Source organism: Thermobia domestica, chromosome 12 (assembly GCF_964235325.1).
Source record: "Thermobia domestica chromosome 12, izTheDome1.hap1.1, whole genome shotgun sequence".
In the NCBI taxonomy this organism is placed as follows: Eukaryota; Metazoa; Arthropoda; class Insecta; order Zygentoma; family Lepismatidae; genus Thermobia; species Thermobia domestica.
The window spans coordinates 96,109,711-96,136,794 of record NC_137465.1 but is presented as its reverse complement, the minus strand read 5'-3'; the positions used below and the strand labels follow the sequence as shown (position 1 = coordinate 96,136,794).

General features: G+C 34.5%; 1 protein-coding gene across 1 annotated transcript in view; it reads left to right on the top strand.

Moving 5' to 3' along the window:
* LOC145666044 (lachesin-like) overlaps window positions 1-27,084 on the top strand; it is a 589,881-nt gene that overhangs the window by 427,420 nt on the left and 135,377 nt on the right. Inside the window, exon 6 of the mRNA XM_081733143.1 lies at window positions 21,968-22,105. Within this exon, the coding sequence (XP_081589269.1) occupies window positions 21,968-22,105 (138 nt within the window). The remainder of the gene's footprint in view (window positions 1-21,967; window positions 22,106-27,084) is intronic.

Sequence of the window (27,084 nt, the reverse complement as noted above, 5' to 3'; positions counted from 1 at the left end):
AAAGGTGCATTGAGTCTAAAATTCCGTAAAATCGTCTTAGGTTGTCATGCACAGAGGTTGATTCTGTTATATTGAGCCCAATTTGAATGTGCTTCTTATCTAGTAAGTGCCGTGTTTCCACCACCGGTTGTGTTCGATCTGCAGCCCATCTTTATTGACTATTGCCTGGCATCAAAGTTTTCATTGTTGGAGACTGCGTTTCAGCTGGACCATAGGTATTTTCTCCCACTCTTCTTTACAAGCTTGCCACGGGTCGGAGGGGAGTGCAAACTCCACGATGGGACAAGTGACGCTTGAGGAGTTTGAAAGCACAATAATCCTATAATGCTACAATTTCACATTGTTACATTTTAATCATAACATGAATCTGGTAGTACATAACTTTGACTTTGATGTTTCGCTTCACCTTTCTAAGACACAGTTTGCCTCTGTACGAGAAACCGATCACAATCATGAACACATCTGACAAACAGTTCTAGCTACTCGCGTTGGTGTGTTGGACCCAGGACTCTCTGCTACATATTTCCGTGTTATACGATTCACTGTGGCACGACACACACTAACACTACGCTCTTTATTCATACCTACGATGAGTGACACCATAAACGTAGCGTCGGAAAAGGCCACAATGAACCCTTCCCAAGATTTGTTCAGTTTCGGCGGCACGCTGTGGGACTAACGAGATACAGTTGCTGGCAATCTTATGGCAATGGACTACGCATGCGCGGTAGAGTTGCACATTCAATTTGCCTCAATATAACTGAATCAACCTTTGTAATATAAAATGCTGGAAAACGATGCAACTCAAATTGTGCATGTAGACTGAAGCACTTATTCTAGGAGAAGAAAAATGTATTCTGAGAGATAATATGTGAGAGATAAAAGACAAGACAAAATACATAAGACCTATGCAGTTTAATTTCCGAACTAAGTCGTATCTCAACAATACTTACTTAGATGCGCTGAAACCAGCAACATGCGTTAGAAATATTTCAATATGAATGGTTTAAAGTACACAATACTTTACACTTGAAGCGGTCCCTAGACAATCAATTTTTAAATGTTACTTCATATTTCGAGTCACATTGTAACGGCAGTACACAACTTAAAACTAGATCTGGATATTAAAACTATTAGTGAAAGGATAATACATAACACAATGTTCTAAGGATGGTTTAAGCTCTTGACAGCAGAAATTGTCTCTTGCTTATATGAGCAATATTGTTGATATTAGTTCATGTAAATAAATAAATAAATAAAATAACAGACAAATTGATATGAATTGTTTACAGTTATTTGAATAAATTAGAAAAACATTAAAAGGAAGAAATAAGTAGAGAAAGCTGTTTCAATAATTATGCAAATTTAGAAAAAAATTCGTTTTTGTATTTCTTAAAAATAATATGAAATTAAATTATAAGAAATTGTCACCTTCTTGAAGTGATTTTCTGTATGCTTATAGTTGTAAACGATAAATCTACAGATTTCACATTTGATTTTTTTTTTTAATTTATAATAGTAAAGACTACTTGTAGATCTACTTTGATATACAATATTGAAGTTATTTAGTCACACTAAGGAACATAAAGTGGTTTTACCACATTTGATAAATAAAAGCTTTATTACACTGAAAGATTATCTCTAATAAAGTATATAAAACGGCCAATTTTTAAGTGTTAATTGTTATTAAACTACATTGGAGCTATAGTTTATAACCCCATTTACCTTGGTAATCATATTATGATTCCGTTCTATTTTCATAATAAAATAATATATTAACTGGGAAATGTTGGCGTTTTCTAAATTCAGGGGTGGCCCGGAAGAACTTCCACCCGAATCTACGACATTTTCCCCCGAGTGCTTGAGAACTCAACGGAAATTTCTGTAAAATACGTATTATCAAGCTTTTTCACATCTGTGTTCTGCATTCCCCCCGGGGAAAATACCCTGAATTCATCACTGGTTGTAGGCTGATCTCAGTTTTTTAAACTGTTTTAGTGTTTCATTTGCTTCAGTGTTGCATTTCTATTGATAGTGAAGTGTGAGGTGAGACAGATGAACAAATGCAAATCCAACAGGAATCATCATGTGAGTTGTCGAGTGATGAAGATAATATAAGCGACAGTGTGTCAAGTGATGAAGATGATGGCACAAGTGCAGTAAATGTCATACAGCCAATACTGAAAGCAAAAAGTGGAACTCAGTGGTACAAGGATACCCCTCAAGTTGCCCTTACCCTTGTACATAATCTAGTAAATAAGCAGCGCGGTCTAAAGCAGGGTATTACAACACCGTCACCAAACTGTGTGTTTGATTTATTCATAACTCCGGACATAGTGGATGAAATAGTATTGTGCAGAAATATTCAAGGTAGAAGTTATGCATGAAAAAAGGAAAACAAGGAGGGAAGTTTCGAAAGAAGAACTTGAAGCTTACATTGGATTACTATTGATAGCGGGAGTGAATCGTGACTGGGATGTTCCTACACGTGAATATTTTCTGAACAAGTTTGCTGATCCTAGGTATAATCCAACATTTTCAGTGAATCGATTTGAAAATATACGAAGAATGCTTCGTTTTGATGATAAGCGAACACGGCAAGTAAGGGGCACTACTGACAAATTAGCTCCATTTCGTTATGTTAGGTCTTTATTTATAAGAAACTGCACAGACGCATACTTTCCATGCGTCTGTGAGATGAGAGAATTGATGAGCAACATGTAGATTTTCGTGGAAGGTGTAACTTTATGCAGTACATGTTTAGCAAACCGGCCAAATACGGTATCAAAATACTTTGGTTGTGCGATAGTGACACAGGTTATGCTAAGGATGCAGATATGTATCTTGGGCGACAGCAAGATGAACCACTTCAAAGCAATTTAGCTTCAAATATCGTGAAAAAGTTATCTCGTATAGTTCTGAACTTCGGATTGAACGTAACTACTCACCGGTTTTTCACTAATTATGATACTACGACATTTCTACTGACTAAACGTTTTACAACTTTTGGGAAAATAAGACAAATTAAACGTGAGATTCCACCTGAAATGCTGAATTTAACAAACAGGACTGTTTATTCAAGTGAATTTTGCTTCGTTGCGAATGTAACCCTCGTCAGCTACGTGCCAAAGAAAAGGAGAAATGTAATTTTTATGAGCACCATGCATCACGATAAAAGTGTAAATAGTGTAAGTACAAACAAAAAGCCTGAAATTAGTAGATTTTATAATGCTACTAAAAGTGGCGTGGACAAGATGGACGAAATGGTGTGTACATACACCTGCAAGTGGCAAACTAGGAGATGGCCAATAGTTTTATTTTACATTATTCTATATATTGGTGCACATATTTTGTACACCAAATTCTAAATGCGTATATTTTGTACATAAAATACATCATAATTATCATTCCAATGTTACACACAAGCGTCGTATTTTCTTGGAGGAACTAGTTCAGGAACTAATTACTCCACATATGATGAAGCGCATTCAGAATTCTGTATTGAAAAGACCAACAGTGGAAACAATTAAATTGTGTGGAGTGATCTGTGAAGAAAAACATGTAGCACCATCAACCTCCTCAGCAAAAAGAAAAATATGTGGTTTGTGTGACAGAAGCCAAGACAACAAAACCTCTGTAGTGTGTGTGTGTGAGATGCTCAATTCCAGTCTGTGGTCTTCATAGTGCCGTTTATTGCGATAAATGCAAGTAACTTGTTTGCTTTTGAAATTATTTTTTTTTTCAAGCAACATGTAACAGCCATTAAAATGTTCGTTTTCCGTCAATTACAAATATTACACGCATCATATTAGACAGCACAGCATCCACTGGTATAATAATACATAATAAAAATCTCAAAACTCTTTCATACATTGCTTGCAAAAACTTCTATGTAGTCAACGTTCACATTTTATTATTTGTATTATTCCTTTATCTATATTAGTATAATAGTGAATTATATAGTAATAGTCTAAATAAAATATCCTTTATATAAATAAACCTTCGGTATAAAGATAAAGAATTTGTAAATACCTGGTTTAGGAAGTTCTATTTTCGGGTCAAATTGACCCCACATATGTAAAATACGATAAAAAATGCACATGCATCCAAGGGTTAAAATTGTTAGACTCTTATGCAATTTAAATTATATAAAAACTGTGGATTATCTTCAAAAAATTATATAACCTATATATTACGATTTCCTACTACGCATTCTAAAGAAGATGACTGGCCTAGTTTATTGAACAAGACAGCACATTGAGTTTCTTTCAAAATTATGAAATTGTGAAAGGACGTAGTTAATAGAAATCTAAAGTGTAAACCTTTCTGGGAGTATTTTATATTGTACATTTCTCGCGTTTCTCTATTAAAATATTCATTATTCAAAATGTCATTTTTTTTTTGAATTGTATAATTCCTCTTCTTTGATAGTCTTATAGTTTTATTTCTAGTATATATATATCAGTCATCTGGCATACCCGATGATTCTATCTGATAAGGTGATCTAGACATTCCAATTACCCATGAAGATCCGGAAAACGCAAAATTTAATCATAAATATGGAAAGTCTCTTAACGTAATTTTAAGGAGAAATTAATATCACCTTCCAAGAGCTTCGAAGCTTCTCAGTTACAGCAAGTGACCTGCCAATAATTGCAAAATACATACGATAATGATGGCAATACACGAGTTTCTTGTATAATAACTTCGGGTCAGATCCATTAATTCGTAAGGGATGCTCATAAAACTAAGGCATGCATTTTTGTTACTGGATGTACTATAATTTTATTTCTAGAAATTTAAAATTTCATTGACATGTATGAAAGAATTTCTTTTAGTTTAGAATTTTCCTTTAGACTTCGACTCGATTCATGTTGTTTTGGTTCTACCTTAAACTGCAAGTATGTATCTTAATGAGATATGTTGAGCAAATTGTCAATTTTGAACAACAGAACGTCAAGAAGAAGCATACCATACTTAAAAATGATGCTACATCTGGAATCGAATAGGCCAATAATTCGAGCTGTATAGTTGTATGAATTATTCACTCATAACATTTTCCAATAATGCTCTAGGCCTGATTGGATTCTCCTGTTTCCGGGTCACACCCGGTCCTGGAACTATCTGGGTCTTCCACAGGGCCGGGTTAAGACCGTTAGAAACCCTTAGCACTTAAAATATTTTGGTGCCCCATATATTATTATTATTATTATTATTATTATTATTATTATTATTATTATTATTATTATTATTATTATTATTAAGTATTCTGCCTTTCGGTAGGTCTAATGAGGTAATTTTTCTTAGTTTTCAGTTTGGACCTGGAAATGTTTCTTCCATGTTTCTGGGTTTTCAGCTTCCTCTTTTAACTTCCTATATTTTCTTTTATTTTTCAGATCATCGATCACTTGTGTTCTTTTTATTATTATTTCTCGTTTTCTTTGCATCTTTCCTTCAATGGCGGAATGAAGAAAACAATTTCTTCAGAAAATGTGTCCAATCCAATTAGCGTTTGTACGAAGAATGGTGGCTACAAGCGTCCTCTTCTCTCCTATCCGTTTTAAAATGTCTTCGTTTGTTACTCTTTCCGTCCATTTTATCTTATCCATCTTCCTTCAATACTACACTTTGAAGCTCTCTAAATATTTTTTATCTAATTTCCATACTGTCCAAGTCTCTGAATCATAAAGTCCATTGCTCCATATATAGCACTTGATCAATTTCTTCCTTTGTCCAATATTAATACTGCTATTTAAGAGTGACTTTTTCTTGTTGAATGCTTCTTTGTTTATGGCAATTCTCGACCTGATCTCTCTGGTGCAGTACGCGTCTTTCGTCAAAATACTTCCCAGATATTTGAAATTATCGACCTCTTCCAGTACTCTACTCTGACCCGTAAGGGCGCATTTCCACGGAATATTCTCATGACTTCCGATTTTTAGATGTTGATTTCCACTCTATATAGTTTCCTAGTGTCAGATATTTTGTCAATCATCTCCTGTAGTCCTTCTTCAGTTCTAGCTATAATAACCGTATCATCTGCATACTGATCTTGTTAATGATCTCTCCTTCAATCTTGAAATATCCAGTTTCTATTAATGCTTCCTTCATTAACCATTCACTGTAAATGCTAAATAATTGGGGCGACTCACCACATCCACATTTCCACACTGTTGGTTTCTCCTTCAAGCGCATTTTGATTCGTTGTCCTATATACAGGTAGCGAACGAGATGTCGGTGTCTCCAGTTGACCCCAATTTCTTTAAGTATTTGCAACAGTTTTTTTCCAATTAACCCTGTCGAAAGCATTTTGCCAATCTAAGAAGCACAAACACAACTGTTATTTTACGTCCAGAACTAGTTCTGAAATAATTCTCATCAACCCAATGATATCTTTGGGGGCTTTTCCTTTCAGCGAACAATAATAAACCATAAAATAAAATTTTATTTTTGAAAATTTGAACAAAATTTAGAGTAAGATGAAAAATAGTGTTATTTTTGTTTACTTCCACTTTAGTTATATTTAAAATGTTTTCTTCCTTTACTTGCAAATTGCAGTCTTTGTTTATTATTTCTTTCATTTACAATGATTTTATTGCTCATTTATTGCTTTCATTGTAATTATCATTTCCGCCAAGGACGTTGTTTTTGACTGAGTAAATTTCTTTTCTTTTTATTGACATTGCACAGTGAGTATACAAATTTCACACACTGCACACAAAGTTTCCTCTGCTTTAATTTAGATTGTGTGATTTCAAGTTACTTGCTCGAGGTCTACACTATCTGAGTGTTTTAGCTATTATTATATGTATATATCTGTATGCAATCATTTAATGTGATGCAGTCCTTCATGCTAATCATGATTCAGCTGCATAATTTGCACTAGTGCACCATATGACCCATGGGCATGGTATTTTCGGCGAAGAAAAAATTCTATGATACTTCCTTTCCTCCTTGCCCGAAGCACGTGCTTATCTTGTTTAATGATTAATCTACCACTGATATCCGGATCTGTCTGGGTCACGTAGTCAGGTCAGAATGTTACTGAAAAATGAGGCTTAGACCCGGGATATTCAGACAGAAATTATGACCTAAGTGATGCAGGAGACACGGTGACACGTGACTCGTATTCTCACTAGTAAATGTCAGGTTTCAAGAAAACTAAAAGTTAATTCAGTTTTCTTGAAAAAATATATCAATGAGTAGTTAGTAAGATTTTTAATGAATATTGTGATTATAGACAGGACTGAATAATAACATGTTTACTGTACATAATTAAGTACTAATATACTATATAATGTTCCTCTGTGGACAATACATTCGAATGAAATACATACTGATAACATTTGTTTCACCATTCTCATAGGAAATTGCAGCTCTTAATAGATGTTTTATTCACAAATGGAGGTATTTAATGACATATTTCTGATAACCACTTGAAACAAAGTGCAAGCCATATATATACGAAAACATTTCCACATGTTATTTAGTCAGTTACAGGTGCATAAGCAACATCTCATTGTGTCCTGTTTTGTTCTCACGAACATCTGTCAAAACATTTACTTAACGACTAAAATATTAAATAAATACACTTGATCTCTTCTCTTTTTCATAGCCTCATATGTATGTGAATACAGATGTGTTCTATATAAGTTGATAGAGATATTCGAAATTCATTTCCTGATGCAAATATAGGAATGAGAAAAGAATATTTTAATGCAAAGAGAAACATCAAACTGTTGGTTGAAATAATGGGGAAAGTCGCCATATGCTACAAATAATTATAAAGAAAAGAAACTATTGAGGACAGTGTGTGTGTGTGTGTGTGTATTAAGATGTGATATATATATATATATATATATATATATCACATCTTAATTATAAAAGGAAAACATATCAATATGTACGTCACACTATTCGAAAGATAGCAGCACGGTGTAAATCCTTATATTAAACAGCAAATTATATCATTGATAGTTAAGGAGAACAATAAGAATCCTTATAATAAACAGGAAACATCTCAGTGTGCCACGCTGACATCTAATAGTAAATATACCAATAAATTTTTCATGCGCTATCATGTCTCCTTACGCTAATACATGTAGTTAACTGCGAAATTGTTGTAGCCTCTATAACGAAATTCTTGAATAATTTAATAACGAAAGATGGTCTGGAATTTGGGGAAAGGTGAGTGAACTGAAGTAAGCAGGGTAGACCATTAATTCTGAAACTTCATTGTATCTTTTAAACTAATAGGTAAAAAAACGCTAGAAATTCGTGTCATGCCAATAGCGAGGGAGGCGCATAGTTTAAATAGTCTACGTATAACACAATCAAATTCACAGTGTTGTCAACCCAACATAAAGACATATTAATAAATGGCATTACGTCAGGTTAATAGTCCTTGAGCCATACAAAATCTTGGTGCCTTTCAAGGGATAAAATTCTCCAATAGGTTTTAAACAGATACCTGCTCTTGTATGCCAAAATCGCATGATGGACTTCCGTTGGACACAGCTTTGTGACAAATATGACATCATTACTATGGACATCCACTAATTTCACTATAGTGATTTTAAAAAGTAGTAATCTCACTATTAATCATGTTAGAAACTTAATCTTTACTTTGTTGTCGAGAATATACTCCAGGCCTAATTTTCCATTCTAAATAATCTTATTCACCACTGCCATTTTGAAATATAGTGCTCTAAAGCGAAAAAAAAAATGATCACTTATTAAATTGCATTGTTTAAGAGCGAATAACTGTAAAACATCTATATCTACACAAGAATATCGTGAAATAAACAAAATTATGCATTTCGAGTAACCTAAACCATAACTTTATCTTTTAAAATAACCGAATTAATTTTTTGCAGGGCTAGATTTCTAAAAAAAATAAATATCAGAATTGTTATATTTTCGACATATGGCTCTGACTTTTATTATATCATATGAATGTAACTTGATGATATTGAGTTTGGCATAGACACGTAACGTTCTATATGCAATAATCGCAACATGATGGAAACTGTAGGAAAGAAATTTTAAGTTACTAGCCCACAGGATATTGCTATCGTATCTGGAATCTCAGCAGAGGGTTCTATTGATACAATAGTAGCATTTGGATATTATAATATGGGAATTAGACTGCGTAAGTTGCTCCATGAAGCCTTGATGAAATTATGACAGAAGGGATTTCTTAAATAGGTAAGAAAAGTAACCAAAACACCATCCCAAAATTCAGCTACGCTATCATAAAAATATAATTACCGTACTTCATGGTAGTGTGTGTTGCGAAACGTTCCAAGCTTTGTTAGAGAATGTATCCCGTATTTGCATTCTGAATCTTTTCAAGGACTACCAGGAATTCCTTCGGAGAAAATGGTGACATATCTTCATTTTATATGAGCTATGTTGATACGGTAGAGACAATTCCTGGTCTATTTAGATCTGTAGAGGAAGAATTTGGTATCTTCATCTTACTTTGGTCAAAGAGCTGATACCATGGCATTTTGATTATGATAGCGCAAAACTAAGCTAGATATCTGCTAGCTTTCTAAATGATCATGCTGTTGCAAATTGACAACCCATAGTTATATTACCACTTCGCCAAAGGAGGCTTTTCTCTTCAACTTGGAGGAAGCAGTCCATTTTCAAGAATTTCAGTTGACCAAGCATTAAGGAAAACAGACCAAACATTAAAGATATTCAACTCCACGATGGAGTAAAAGCATTCAATCTCTGTCCAGGTGCTGTGGCCAAGTATCACATAAGCAGCAAGTGCACATAAGCAGTATCACATAAGCACATAAGCAGCAGGTGCTGTGTCCAAGTATCAGCAGGGTGCAGTTGTGCATGCCTGAGAAATCTAAGAATGATGATCGGTACATAAAGAAATGATTTATCCCATGCTGACTTTGAATCTCCTAGGATACAAAAGGATGGAAACGATTCAGAGCAACTTCTTCACACATTATAACACAGTTGGAGAAATGCTTTTCATGATTCAGAAGACTTGTTGTTCTTGTTGCGGTCCACTGATGTAGTTGCTACTACCGAAATTGGAAAAGAGTTTCTAAATGTTGCGATGTCTCCTTCTTGGTGCATCTTTTAGCGGCGACCAGCATAGATCTATTTTGGATGGTGTATCTCTCTTATGATATGAAGAAATTACCGGTGTAATAGTTATAAATAAACAAGGTTATCAAATAAGAAACAGAATTCTTTAAATCAATGACTTGAAATAGGACATTGATATTTTATGGCAATATATCTGTGTAGAGCCGTTGCTAGGGGGCAAGCTGGGTGGTCGCCCCTGGCGCTGATAGTGAGAGAGCGCCGAACAAGCAAGTAAACTGAAAGGTGATGGAAAAGTATTAGCGGCGCCCTGTAAAAGTATTATCGCCCTATTAAATCAATATCTTTGTCGGTTTCCAAAGATATAGATTTGTTAAAAATTGCCTTGTTTGCTCCGCTCGCAACCCAAACGTTTAAATAAGAGCCACAACATTTTTTTACTTATTACCTAAAGAATATTAATATATATGCCTTCTTAATAACTATGTAATACACAAGGTGTGCCGAAAAATGCCTTACCTGAACGCAGGGGTGTTTCCAAAATCAGAAATGGTCAAAATCTGAAATATTTGTTCGTCGTGTTGATAATGATAAGCTTTTTTAGTTAATCCCTCTTTTCTACCCAATCGAATTAATTACGACAGTGAAAACGAAGGTATGAAAATAAGATGGGAGATAAGACACACGGAAGATGCTGTTATCGCGGGAATATTAAAACTGAAGGTAAACAAGGAGAATAATAACAGTTTTGAACTTGAAGGAGCTGTAGAATAGAGGCTTAAGAGGTCAGAACTCAACCCAATTTCGTCCTTTTTAAAAACTGACCACTACCAGTGATTTTTTTATTCCATTGACATATGAAATGTTTCCAATTTTATCACCAGAGATCCTTTTATTGGTATCATTTTTCTACCAACTATATTTCTATCGCCAGGATCTATTTTTATGTGTATTCGTATCTAGTTGTGTGATATTTTTATCTAATCATACATACAAAATATATACACACATTACATATATGTGTATCAGTTTATTTTTAATATGTTAATTAATCATAAGTAACCTTAAATTCAGAACTTTCATTCATTAAGAAATTAAGTAATTTCTTTAATTTCAAACATATGTAGTAGCCAAACTATTTTTTATACTTTAAGTACAAACATTAAACATATTCTTTACCTCCATCGATCAATATTGAGAAATTCGCAAAGAAGGCTCCTTCTGAATTTCCGTTACATTTCACAAAATATTTTTTGCCGCAAAAAAATCGAAATTATATGAAATTTTTCTGGTAACATACAGCATTAAACTACAAAAGTTTAAAATTATTACAGGAAATTAATGCTGTCACTCATTTCGAACATTTGAAAGCACATAATTTCTAATGTATTTAAATTTCATTTCTTATAGATAATATGAAATGTAAATAGTTGTGAAGAACATGGAGAAAATTCCATCAAAATTCACATAAGGTAGAGTAACGGAGTTAGACATGGAGTTAGTGAATGCGGGTAGTGGCGTTGAAGAGGTCTGGACTTACTGGGCATAGCGATAATTTCAGAAGTCGGGCCCTGGCCCTGAGACCCTAGAAATGGGGTTCCGAAGTTTTGCCAACGGGTCCCTTCTATTTGTTATTAAACATAGATCTGTTAAACGTTAGGGGTGGCGTTGAAAAGTCCGGAGACCCTGAGCGCAGCGGTGTTATCAGAAATCGGGCCCTGGCTACGTGGAACCAGAAATGGAGTCCTAAAATTTTGGGGTCGGCTTCATTCTATTTCTCTTTTTACCGTGGAGTTTTGGATGTAGATGGTAACATTGGAAAGCTCCGGGTCTCCTTTGTACATCAGTGATGTCAGAGTATTGATACGGGACCTGATGCTCCAGAAATGAGGTCCCAAAAATTTAGGCTCGGGTCTTTTCTATTTGCTTATAAAACACGGAGTTCTTGTATGAGCATGGTAGCACTAGAAAGGTCGAGGTCGTTTGAGCTCAGTGGTAATGTTAGAAATCGGGCACTGACTAGGCAGCCTCAGGAATGGGGTCCCGAAATTTTGAGCTCGGCTCCATTCTATTTCTCTTTTTAAGCATGGAGTTGTTGGATATATGTTGTGGCGTTGGAAAGGTTCGAGTCTCCTGAACATAGCAGTGATGTCGGAAACCGGGCCTAAGACAGAAATGGAGTTCCAAAGTTTTGTCCTTGGATTTCTTCTATTTGGCTATTAATATGGAGTTGTAGGACGCAATTGGTGACGGTCTATGTTTAATAAACGAATGTAGAGAACCTGAGCCCTAAATTTCAGGTCTCCATTTCTGGGTCCTCAGGGCTAGGGCCCGGTTTCTAAAATCATCGCTGTGTTAAGAAGATCCTGATCTTTCCAACGTCACCACTCACTTCTAGGAGTATAAAAGGGATACTGCGCAAAACTTCGCGACCCCATGTTTTGGGCCTCATGGCCGGGACCCACATGACCGACATTACCCGATTTCTCACATCACCATTGTGCTCAGGGGACCCAGACCATTCCAACGCCACCACCTGTGTCCACCAACTCTATGTATAACACGGTTTATCTAGGAGAACCGACTCCATGCTCTTTCCATAGTTATTCTCCAAGTGGATTTGTATACAACCAAAGTTAGTTTTGTAAAGTTTAAGAGAAAGACCAAAATAAATCTCTCGAAAACAGCTCTTATTTGTAAAAAAAATACATAATGATTGCTTTTCGCTGTTGCAATGGTTTGCCCAGTTTGTTTAAAAAAATAAGCATAGCATAACAACAAAAACGGTTTGTTTTATATGTAAAAAAAAAAAATGCTTGGAAAGTTGAGTGTAGGAGAGGCACCGAATTCTACTTCGCCCCAGGCGCCGAAATCTCTAGCTACGGCTCTGTGTCTGTATGTTGTTTATAATCACTTACTGCTTTAATACTGTCTCAAAAATAACAATACTGCTGTGTAAACTTTCATACTCGGTTTAACAAAGCTTACTATGTAAGAATAAACACCCAATGTAATGAAATCCCTTACGGCCTTTTGCTCTTGTAAACCCAGAGACGCAATAAATGATGACTACATAAGTAACACCATTCTTCCAATATCAATATTACCATTCATATTATATAATGAAAGTCAGAGCCTTATATTAACAATGTTACATCTCTGACAATTTTTAGAAACCTACACCTAGCGCTCCACAAAATGAATTATTTCCGTTATTTTTAGGACACAATCATGGTTCAGGCGTCATCTTGTGTAAATATAACTATTTCATAGTTATTCACCATTAAACAATACAATTCAATGCGTGGTAAAGACCTCTCCACACTTTCAGGTACTGTATTTCAAACTGGCAGTAATGAATAGGATTTTTTAGTATGAAAATTTAGACCTGGAGTATAATCTAGAAAACGAAATAAGGATTAAATTTCTATCTTGATTCATAGTGGAGTTAGTATCTTTTAAATTCGCTATGGTGAAATCAGCGTGTATTATTATTTTGATGACGTAATATTTCTATATAGCTGTGTCTGACGAAAGCCGACCAGGAAGTTTTGAGGTAATGAATCACATATCTATTGAAAAGTATTGAGCGGTTTTGCCTTCCGAAATTGTACCGTTGACCAAATTTTGGGTATCTGGCTCATGGACTATATTGCATATTTCAAACCTATATGTGAAACAAAAGCTGACAAGACTGTACTCAATGCAATATTGGAAACTAGGGACCGTACAGTATTAAAAGCATAGATACACAACTCAATTTTGGATGTGTATTTGATGGGCATTTTGTCTGTGATACCAGAAAAATTACACTTCTTCAACTAATGCCTCCTACTCATAACATTCTGAACATTGTGTTCAATGCATTTTTTGTAGCATTCACTTTCTATAACATATTATATTTTGTACGTAGCTTACTAGCAAGAATACGCTTGACCACCTTGCTCGGGAGTGTCATTGAGATATTTCTATAGTAGTATGAAGAATATTGCCTTGCTGTTATTGTCGTTGTATGGTTGAAATTAAACTAATGAGCAGAGCATAATTAACATTAGGATTTTAATAATTATTTTTTAATTATGAATATTTATTATTAGTAGTATGCAGGAGAACGGAGAGAATTAGCTGGGTCGATCGAAAAACGAATAAAAGGGTGTTAGAAATGGGGGAACAGGACAATTTTAGATATTATTGAAAAGAAGAAAATAAACTAGTTGGGGCGACAGGAAAAAGATGGAGTGAACTAAGGAAATGAAATGAAATCTTTGAGTTTTACGTCCCACGGTTATGCCGGTTAGGCTAAAGGAGACGGTGATGATGAGTAATGAATGAAATGGTGGAATGAAGAATGTGGGAGGAAACGGGAGAACCCCGAGAAAACCCACGCACACGGTGTTTGTCCACCACAAAGTTCACTTGGCGGGGGCTGGGATCGAACCCGGGACCCCAAGCACCAGAGGTGAACGCTCTACCACTGAGCCACTGCGGCCCCGAGTGAACTAAGGAGGCTACAGTTGATAGACAGTACCAAAAAAGAGCAATTTTTCGTGAAGACGAAGAAATTGACTGAAAATCGTAGAATTTGAAAGCTTCTAAACATAATATGGAAAATATGTATACATTACCTAGGTATGTTTTAAAGATAACGTACAACTAATGCCAACCGTTGTTAGCTTGGATCTAACGTGCTCTGTCAAAAGCACTTTCTATGCCTCTTACTAAAATTTCGGTTTCTAACTTCTGAGTTTCTCGTTTGATATTAATCTTAAGCTCTTGTATGGTTCTGGAGTTATCAGTCTACATAGTTTTTCAGATAACTCAAGCGAAAGAAATCTGCAGCTGTTAAATCTGGCGGGTATGATGGAAATGTAAAATGAGAGAATCATGAAATCATGCTGTAGCAAAAAAAAAAAAAAAAAAAAAAAAAAACCCTTACGAATGCCATAGTTCGTTGACTGGTGCGAGCAGTTACTCCATCTTGGAACAGTATATCTGGTTGTTTTTTCACTTTTTTCTTAAAATAATCTCATTATCGTCCGATATTGAAGATCATCCATGTTAACGGCATCTTCTTTATCGCTTTCAAAGAAGAATGAACCTTTGTGAGGTAACCTCACACTTCACAATACACCTAACCGGATGCATTCAACGTTTAATATGTCTCTTAAATTAAATGAACTCCATATATTGTAGTTTTATTTATTCGCGTGCCCAGATAGATTAAAGTAAGCGGCGTGATCGCTCGTTATGAAGTTGTGAGTGAATTCGTTTTGGGTTGATGCGAACTCTTTAAAACTAAGAATATATTCTACTTGATTTTGTAATGTCTGTGGTTTTAACTCGTGTGCCAATTGTAGTTTATAAGGGTAATGGTTTAACTCTCGTAAAATCCTTTACAAGAACCATCTGCTCATATCTAATTATTGGTAACGTCTTCTCCTGGATGTTTTGAGATTTTTCTCAACGATGTCTTGCACACGCGTAGTGTCTTCAGGTTTTCGGACTGAAAAGCGTCTTTCGGCACATGTAAGATCTCGGACATTTCCCATTGCTGAAAGTGTTCCACCAATTGGTGAATTGTTGCTGCGCTGGGTGCATTCCGAACATAAGAAAAAATATATTGTTGCTGTGTTAACACAGTTGAATCTTGCCTTTAAAAAAAAAAAAAAAAAAAAAAAAAAAAACTGAATGGCTTTTTCTTTTTCGTTAGTCCGTGAGTCTTTCCCTTATGAATTATACAGAGTTTTGCTTTTTAACCCTATAAAGAAAAGGAAAAGAATATGAAGAATAAAAACATTGTTTAACATCTATATTTTACCGTTAAATATGTTCTAATTTTTATAATACGAAGATAATCTTAAAATAAGATCTTTTATTTTTATTTTTTAGAAGTGCAAACTAACCTTTATTTTCAGTATTGTATACGCCAGTTTAAAGTTTGTACATTTATTTATTTTAATGCATAATCGCCATTTCAGTTCGTGGATTTTCGTAGGCGTTTTGGCAGTTTTTGTATGTCCATGTCATCCCAGTTTGGCACCAAGTATTTCAGAAAGCGTTGAATTTCACCTTACACTTCGTCATTATTACTGAAGCGGGTTTGCTGAATATTCTGTCAATTCAGAAAATAGATGGTAGCCACTTTGAGTCAAGTCCGGACTATAGGATGGGTGCGTGACTATAACAAATTAACGCCGCTTCTTTCTTTGTCGTGTATTTCAGTGAACATTTTTTAAATTTAAACATGACAGTTTCATACTTTTTTGCTTCGAGAAACCGAATAACTGCATAAATTTCCGCACTTGACAGTAGCACCAAGCGAGAGCTTCATTGTAATCAAATGCCAAGCAAAGACTGATTGTCTCATCAAGGTATACGTAGCCTTGTTTCGAAGTTGGGAAGAAAATGCCGCATTGGAAACCTTATTTCTGACATTACCCTCGTATTTTAAACCTGCTATAATTTTGTTTCATTTTGAAATAGTCATAAAATAACTTAGTGCATGGCACTATGTGAAGCAGAAACAATTCACCTAAGACTTTGAAAAGTTCAATAGAAAGAATTTTCTTTATTCTTGATTCATATAATGTTTTCTGAAGCATTACCGTATAAACACATGGGCAACGTGAGCCATGGCCAGTTTCGGCAGTTTTAGGAAGCAACCAACAACTTCGAACAGTTTTACACCAAATCAAATCAACTATAATTTTATCAACTGAAACTGACAGTTATATATAATGTTACTCTGTATATTTTATCATTTCTAATTAAACATTCATTATTCGCTTCACTGTCCCAAAATTTCTACAGAAGTATTTATTTATTTTAATGGAATGGTAGTTTTTAATGACCCAAAATGGCAAATATATTAAACACGGCTCTGGTCTGAAGTCTGCCAAATCATCAGGTATTGTAGTATATGTACTGAGGGAAGTATTGTACCCCAATGTCCCAGCATTAGTTCTAACATCACTGTAGGCAGTATTTTTTATCTCACATAGTGTTGGTATCAGAGAGGGAACAATAACAAGCAATTAATTAATCGCGTTCGTCTTGGTCGAAGGATTGTAGCCAAGACACTAAGACAAATGGGCAAAATTATTGCTGAAGGGCAAGATAATTTGAGTTCACTTTCATACAGAGATACTAACAAACGACTGAAAGTTTCCAAAAGTGTTGAGTCCAGATTCTATTAAGTACTCTGATATGGAATCCTTAAAACTTATGAAGTTCGAATAAGTTAATTAGAGCTGAAGCGGCAGAAAACACGTATGTTGTTTTTGATAAGAGATGAGAACAGAAATTTATGTAGACATAATATTTTAATAGATACGCAGTTCAGTTTCATTTCCTCTTCATATATTTTTTTAAGGAAAATATATCTACATTGGTTTGTTATTTTTCTCAAGTGCGGAATCATGAAACGTTTATCATCTGAAATAGATATACTTTCGCTCTAAAATAAAATTTGTCATCCAGGACAAAAGAGAATCGGTGTTTCGTTAGATTGGTCAGTTTCATTGATTCAGTATCCACTCTGTGTAAACAATACTTATCTCGGATCAAGCGAACACTTTAACGACCGATAGCAGCCTCGCATTATGGTTCCTACGTGTCACGTAACTATATATTGGTGGCGAATCAAATTGAACTCTGACTCTAATAGCTCCAGGAGAATTTATAACATCATTCCAACAAGTACAAGGCTACATGTTATTAGATAGAATGTTGAGCAAAGTGTATAACAGAGCAATGATTGGCATTAGCAGCTAGACTTATCATTCGCACCTCAGTTCCGCATCGTAGAGGATTTTTCCCAGTTGAAGGATTTCTTTTCTTTTTTTCTTTTTTTTTTACAAAGTGGGAAATAAATATTTTTTGTGCCGTATATTTTCTCTCAAAAGTGAAGTTAATTTTTATTTCATTTCATTAAATTACACAAATTTTCTGAATATTTTCCAGATAAAACTTTAAATTAAGCATAAAGGCTTACGTTATTAGTCATTACGTCTCCGTAATATGCGCATTTCATTCAACCTTAGAATTATCTTACAAAGTAAAACATTTAGGCAACTATACTAAACTTACTTTTATCAATTGTTTATATCATTATAGATACATTAATGAATTGCTTACTGATGAGTAAGAACAAAATTCTTTTACACGTTTTTGAAAAAAAATCGTAGGAACAAAACTTTCCAGAAAGAGTAGGGAGAAGTAGGATAACAGAATAAAATAATCTAGGTGTTGTTCGACAGAGCTTTTTGGGGTCTACTCAGAACTAGTTTCAATTTCACTATCTTTGTTTCCGTTCCAAAGTTATTCAATGCTATTCGGATTTTCTGGTTTGCTTTATTTTCCATTTTCTTCCCTACTAAGACATTTTAACAAAACCAACTACTGGAAAATATCTCGTGAAAAATGTGCTTTTCTTTGGTGTACAAAGCAACCAAAAGTAGATCAAAAACAAATTGATACGAGAGTGGATCACGATGCAACGCCTTTAGTGCACATAGTCCTGGGTCCGATTAATTTCAATTACAAACATTTAATTTCACAATTATTCATTTTCTTTAATCATCCATCTTCTTTAAACTAACGAGTATAACCGTGAAATGTTAAACAATAACAACAAATCATTTTTATAGAGCATCAATCTAACAGAACGTTACAGCGATTGAATAGGCAACTCGAATAACCGGCGTATCTATCTTTGAAGTTTTCGAATATGTTCCACGTTTGGTACGGCGGAGTATGTAATGCTGTGTACGGTAAAATGAAAGTTTGTAAAGCGAGTGTTGATTAGGTGCTACTGAACATCACAGGCTATAACGAGTAGCGAATGATGACAATTCTGGATCACCTGGCAATATAACGTGTTTCTTTAAGGCATGGTTCAGCCTGAAACAAAGTATGCGATCATGAAATGGAAACATATCAATTCTCCACCTTAAAATGAATTATAAGTGACTAAATCTGCGAAAAAAGTGAAGTGACTGTATTCTGTGAAACACAAGGGGTTATACTGGTAGAATGTCTAACAGATGGGATCTGAGGGAATGCTGTAACGTACAAACAAATATTAGTAAACTTGAATTGTGCGAATCATGACAAACGCCCTAATGATGGAAATGTCAAATTCCTTAATGACACCGCACGCTCCTATGTTGCTGCTTCTGTTTGTGAGAAAATCGAGATGCGCTCTCGCTTGCGCGGTACGATCTTGAACTTGCATTTTCATGAGATCATTTTTTGACCCAATAAAGTAATTTCTTGCCGACTAAGTTTTCAATTGCAACGACGAGATCAAATCGATTGTGTGGAGACGTCTATACTTTTAAGAAACGAAATTCTACGAAAGGGTGTTTTGAGATTTGTATCAGAATGGAATAAACTTGTTGAGAGAATTGGTGGCTATGTTTTGAAAAATAACTGCATTATGAACCTTTTGTACATATAGGATAGTTCGTCAAGTTATGAACAAACTTCAGCTGGTGATTTCTCTAAGGATTAATAGCAAATGGTCTATACGAATATATACGTGATAACAGCACTAAACTGGAGAAATACAGGGTTTTCAAAAATACGATCACTAGATGATAGGAACGCCCGTCGTACAAGTCATGTGACAGATCGTGTTCACTGAACAGTTTCTACCTGAGGGATTATGTCCTTGTATCCTCGCGAAAGACGTCTGTCATTCCCAAGGTTACAATAGTTAACCTTGTTACTAGTATATCTACTTAAAATTGAAAGTAGGTCTGATTAGGTCATTAAGAAGTCCATCAAACAACATCCAGAATATTTCTTTTCGTTATTCTATTTATCCTCACTTTTCCTGGTTAGTTAATCAGTGAACCCTACTTTTTGTCTTTTTACGAGAAAAATAAATTATCATGCAGTAGAGTTAATAATGGCATATGGACAAATCTTTACAGACATTGTCGAAATGTTGAACGAAAGAACTCACCTTCCTACTATATCGGAGAAACTATTATATCCTTTACTATATTATAAAAAATAACGTCAATGACATGCTATAGAATCATAATGCTATTTGTTAATACAATATAATGAAATGACCTTCTACTATATGATTTTTACACTTCGAATAAGAATTTGTTTTACAAACTATTTTATATTAGCATTTGAACAAATAGAAAATATCTCAATCCCAATATTGTTAATAGAAACCCACGAAATATTAACAAAATTATCGAAATTCTTAAAGAAATTATTCGGAAATAACTGTTCAACCAGTAAACTACTTTTCTCAGAATTAAACGAGAGAAATAATTTATACACAATTTAAATACATTTTTAAGAAGTTTTAAACTTCAATTAATAACAACCTTCCTAGAGTAGAAACAAAATTATTTGAAAGATATGTAAAAATTAACTTTACGAGTAAACAACCTCTTCAGTATTTTTTTGTTAGGAACGAGAATTTCAAATCATAATGTTATTAAAATATATCCATGTTTTGAGTATGGTCAAAAGCATGCGAGAATACTTTTGAGGAAACCTCATTTTCGAATTCTGTCCTCCAGTGAATTCTTCTTGTTACAATGCATATAGTATTGTGTTACTTTCCTGTTTGTTAATTAGATTATGCAACTTTAATTTCACCCAAGTTCATACTTACTAGATCTTTTATATTTAGGGAATTTGTTGTTATAGATCACACACACACACACACACACATATATATATATATATATATATATATATATATATATATATATATATATATATATATATATACATATAAGTGTAAAAAGAAAAACGTAAGTCACCATTTTATAAATAATGCTTTTATAAAATGCAATACAGTACAATGAAGAAAATAAATAAAACACACCAAGAAGATATAAAGGTTTTGCTGGAGTAACAAGAGTAAACTTGCTTTAAAACATTGGACTCTCTTGATGATTGGGGGTTGCAGCTAATGCTTTTAGGAGTAGTTCTCTCATTTTACCCCACCAAAAATTATTCATATTGTTCTACATTATCTTTGAGGAAAATTTCTACCTGAGTAAAATACATCTACATTAATAATCTTCTTTATTATCGTATTTGAATCTTGGCTTCGTTTGCTATTTAAATCTAAATATCATGATTAATTTCTAGTTTCATATGCTTAATTCCTTCGATCATTCGACAAACAACTACAAAATAGATAGTAGTGTTTCCTCTGTTGAAATCTTCAACTGAGCCTTTCTAGTTGATTCCTTATTAAATCTCTAATTATATTGCATCTCACCATCACAAAATAATAAATAATAACCATAAAACCTTTTCCTCATTCTGCCAAGAGATTCTTGATTAGAAGTGAACTCTTGTATACAGTTCTCTTGTTTCTTGAGGATAAACGTTTCAAACGTCAAAACGACGTGTTAACTTTTCTCCTCCTTACCAAGTATTCTAATCAAATTTCAACTTCCATTTTTTCTTTGACAGTGACAACAAAAGTATGTTTTGTTAGTTAATACTAACTGAGAAATTCTTATTATGAATATGACTAAAACATGGAAAACAGCGTACAGGTACTGGAATTAGAGGAGCTGAAAAATATTATATTTTACTTAAAACATAATTTTATAAAGATGTGAAATCAGAATATGATATAATATCATAGACAGTACAAACAACATACCCAATTTTCAAATACTCTTGCCTTAGGATAAGTATAAAGAACGTAGGCCGACTTTCCAGGTAATGTCTTTTTCTTCTATGAGGGTTAGAGCAGAAACTTAACATTCCGAATGCGATTTTACTTGAATACATCATATAAAACATAGGTTTTTAGTATTTAAAAAACTAAAGGTTGAAAACTAATTTTCTTTCCACATTTTAAATGAAAGCAATTATTTTATCTCTTTTCTTCTAGTTCCACCAATGATTTGGATTCCAAACCAATTGATTGGGGCTTACGAAGGACAAGATATTACTCTAGAATGTAACTCAGAAGCTTTTCCAAAATCCATTAATTATTGGAAAAGAGAAAAAGGCGATATTATTGTTTCAGGTACGTATACATCACTTTACTCTTACACTGTAGTAGATTAGGATTTCATGTTAATAATAACTATTCCAATTTAAAGAAAGAATATTTGAGTATAAACACTCCCAAATGAACTGTACGGACGTACTTAGTTCTTCAATAAAGGTCTAAAATTAACATTAGTATAAAACTAATGAAGGAAATAAAAGAAAACTTTCCAATTATAGCAGTTTGCTCAAGTTTATGATTTACGGTAAGTTTTCGTAATCTTGTGTTCTTTCCTGTGTTTCTTTTCTGATGTCTCATTTTCTTTCCTCGCATAAGGATATAATAATATTTTATAGATGCCTCAGTTTACTCATAATTTCATCATGTACTATACATCTGCAATATGTACATCATATAAAGCGTTGAGAGCACAAGGGAGTCAAGTCCAATTACCAAAGCTGAGTGAAAAAAAAAGATCTAAAATTTGAATATTTCGTTTAAATACATGTGAAAGCAAACCTTGCTATATAGCAATTATTGTCAATATCTGGGCATGCGTTTTTAAGCTCTGAGAGGAACATCAGGTAGTAATCTTAAATGTGAAATGTGTTCAAAATGATCAAAAGAAGACTTGAATGTTTTTCTACACTGAGCGCCCAATATAAGAGACTAAAAGAGTGGCCCTCGACTGCTTGGGAACTTCGGTCTCAGGTCCATATATTTTCACTGCCTGCGGCCTCGCACCTCTTATTTCAGTCTTTGGAAAGTCTAAATACCAAATTCCATTTCTGTAACCTTAAGAGATTGCGATATTTGACAATCCAATTTTAACAATCACAATTTCCATTTGTTTTCCTTCCCGTTATTTTCTGCCCTTACATTATCAACATTTCAATTACCTAGCTTAAGCGGTTTGGTATGGACGTTGATCAGTCAGTCAGAACATATTCTTTATGCACAGTGCACATACAGATAAGTAGTAAGGTTAAAACTACGAATGTTAAGAACTCAACACTGCAGCCTTCGACAACAAACGGTAGGTCGATCATGTGATCATTTCTCTTAGCTTATGGTCACAGTGCATCCGATTTTGACTGTTTTTACACTGACATACACTGACGACATCGATAAAACAAATTCATTGAGAAGTTTTAGTTATCATAGTGCCGCCGAGACAGTCTGAAGAATACGGTAGAACACCGATCGGGAACCAAAAAAAAAGTTTCTGTCGTCAGTGTAATGATGTCACATTCCGGGATACTAATGCACCCATCCAATCAGCTGTTCTGTAAATGCTTCGTTTGAGGAACATCGGGAAAAGTAGAGAGCCTTTCCATGGCCTGCCCAATTCCCGGCGCTAAACTTAATTAAACAACTGTGGACCATTTTGGAGATACGAATCCCTCACAGATTGCCGCCTCCATTCTATCTTAGGAAATGAGAGATGCACTTCACGCGGAATTGTGTAATACTCCACTTGTTCTCATGAGTTCTATGATTCCATTTCATGTCACATCAGAACTGTTTTGAGAGCGAAAGATGGTCAATGCTGTAGTATTCTTGTAAGTTGCACTTTTTAAAGGTGTTTATATTATTTTAATAACTATCTGTATGTAATTGTTGAATTACTTTATATAATATATTTTTAGATTATACGTCGAATCTTTCAGCAATCTATTCCACATTTAGAATCTTTCGCAACTATCACGACCATAGGAAGCACTTAGATCTGGACTGTAAAGCATATATCGTCTCCTATTATAGCGAAGTAATCACGAGTAGTGATGCGACTGGTAAGCGTCAGCACAGGGCCCAGTGAAAAGTAGGATATTGAGACCGAGAGCATTACAAACCTGACGTCATGTTTCACGCTTGGGAGAACGAGCTGTGGATCATATGCTATGCTTGGCGCCTGCCACAAATGAACATGGTCTCTGGTTTTGAGATAAAGTCAATGATGACTCATCCGATATCACACATTTCCAGTCATCAGCAGTCCATGCTGCGTGTTCGCAGCACCATAGGTATCGTGCTAAAACCATGAGGCCGTTTATCAGTTATTCCGCCCGTTCCATTCGATCCTGTATGTCCATATCATGTACCACACTGCGGATGGCGGTTGTTGACAGAAACTGTGAAGTGTTGTTTAAATTGTTCCATGGCATAAACCGCTGTCACACGACGATTCTGAATGACACTCCTGTTCAATGATTGACAGGATATGCCAGCCAGGGTTTTCTTCCGACCACTGTTTCTCCTGGCTGATATAGTTTTGCTGTGAGTTTTATAGGCCATCATCACCTTGTACGTTGTCCCTTGCGACATCCACATCCGTCATGCTTGCACCGTATAACCGAGGGTCAATAACCTGGTCCCTTTGGAAATCAGAGAGATCACCTATTTTATGCTATTAGCGTCTGCACATCTCAACGCAAACCGCCGTTCTACTGCTCCTCACATAGTACAGAGCTTCTTGTAACTACACCAGCAACAGCGTGGTGTTGTGATACCCGTTTAACCGTTGTCAACCTAGATATCTGACGTGTTTTGAAATCCAAGTATACACGCGTATACTGATGGAATGTTCTTTCCATCTGAAAACAAACCAGGCACCACATGAGATATAGCAATTGTAAGTAATTAAGAACATTATGACCAAGGTGAATAAAAACTAGTATTATAGTAAGAAAGCGTGATAAGAATGTATAACACAGTATAACTGAAATGGAATTTAGAGTCTCTTTGGGCATTGAAGCTACATAAGAAGTGAACCTACATTTTAACGTAGAATCTCAAACGCCGTAATGGGTATAATCATCAAATAAAATGAGTGAGAAGAGAGGAACATAATTTGTTACTTCAGATATGATGATTTTCGTAGTATTCCATCACGAAATTAGTTCCTAGTGCCTTGAAACCGGGACGACATTTCGGGAGTCAGGAGTACAATTTCTCCCTCCCTTCAAATTGGAGGTTTGTATTCATACGGTTTAGTCAATAGGATAATAAAATGTGAATGTAATACATTAAACTATACGTTTATCAGAGAATCTTCACTCCCTCGCAACAAAAGTCTGAAATGACGCTGCTATGATATGGTTTTTATCAAACGGAGAGAGTGAAACTACATATATAATGAGTGTAGTAGAATTATGTGAGGAACGCTATATGAATCAATATTAACCATTGCTTTCGTTTAAACATTGAACAGTGTATTGAAGTACTTTTCATTTTAATAATTAATAATGAGAACTTTTCCTGCAAACACCAATTATCTTCTGCTAACCTGTTAGTATTTCTATCAGCTGATTTATACATGAAAATAAATTTTGAGATTTTCATTGAGCTTATTGTTTAAGCAAGTCACGACACATGTGACATCTAACAGTTCATGTAACGTTGTTGTTGACACGAACACTGTACTACTGTGAATTCTACGGTTTGTATTAACGAGAATTTTGCGTGGTTCAACTCATTAAGGCGTTTAGCTATTAGAAACACATTCACTTTTTCGTACCAGTCTGACTTGCTAAGAAATCAACTTAATGTAACTTCCTTTTTACCGATCAGTTTATTTTATTTTATTATTCTGTAACATAGAAATTACGAAAAACTACAAACTTTAATCTATCTTCTCAACAGATTTTAATCACACTCATAAATTTAAAAATGTTGTTTTGTGCAGATTAACAATCATTCAAATGAATGAAAAGAGAAGTGACATTCCAAAATTTCGTTCGTAACTTCATATTTAACTGTCATCTCAAATTTATAACCGGAAGTTTTTATATAAAAAAATATGTGTATTAAAAACCTACAATAAATTACAAACTTCACTTTTAACTCTTGTACGAAAGTTCTAAAAAAAGAACACTGGCATCACTGAAAAATTATTATAAATAAAATAAGGAGATAGTTAGTTTTATGTTTAACATCCCTTTTAACACTGAGTGCATATGAGTTTGAATCCTGCAGCTTATAGTACAATCCGAACCACATTAGCTCCTACCTAAAATCGAACACGAAGTTTCCTTTGTCAAGAACGCGTACACTAACCATGATACGAGCTCGTGAGATTTCGACTGAGGATGTTCATTTATAAAAATACTTGATCTTAATTATCGTACAAAGTTCTTGTGTTTACGCAATCTATGATAATAAATTGATGTAACTGCAAAAACTAATAAGAAATGATCGCAATTATGATATTGAGTTTTTTAAATGCCAGTCTATAGAACTTTTATTTAGATTTGCCTAGAAGCATACAATAATTAGGGCCACGTTCAATGTTCTAATTCATGAAACTTTCAGTTTATAAGTGATTTTTATGTCATCAAGTATGAAGCTGCAAAACGCGTACACTGTTAAAGATCAGTGAACCAGTTAGAAGAAAATCAGCTCTAGACTACAAACAGCTATTCAATTTAACTGCAAGAATAGAGCAATTAATAATGTAAGAACTAAGAATAAATCTTAAAATATAGTCTTATTTAAGAACAATTGGGCATGGTACGTCTTTTTTAAAGGTCATATTCTGAAACTCAAATAAACTGTTTTAATACTTTGGTTTGAAAAATCATCTCAATTAGCCAAATACGGTTTACATTTGTTACCGTTATGTACTAGCATGAATATATGGTCACAGTGGGGAACGTTCGATATTTCAAACTGTATGTGCCACCACTTTAGTGTTATTATTCTCGTACGTCTACCTAGCTTTCAAAGACATATGAATCATATCCTAACGCACTTTGAACTGCTTCTAGGTTAGAGTCCTTTAGTGGCAGCAATTGGAAATTGAATTATTTCCCTTCCCCAAAAATGCCAGCTCCTAAGCAGGGGCGTCATTTAGGGGGGCAGGGAGGGGCAATTGCCCCCTCTGAGTTTGAGATTTTTATAGATTTTATCAATAGAATAGTAACAAGTCAGTAAAAAACGCCGAATTTTACTCATATCAAGGGGTCTTGCCTCCCCAAGCAAAATCTGAAATGACGCTCCTGCTCCTAAGATAGGCG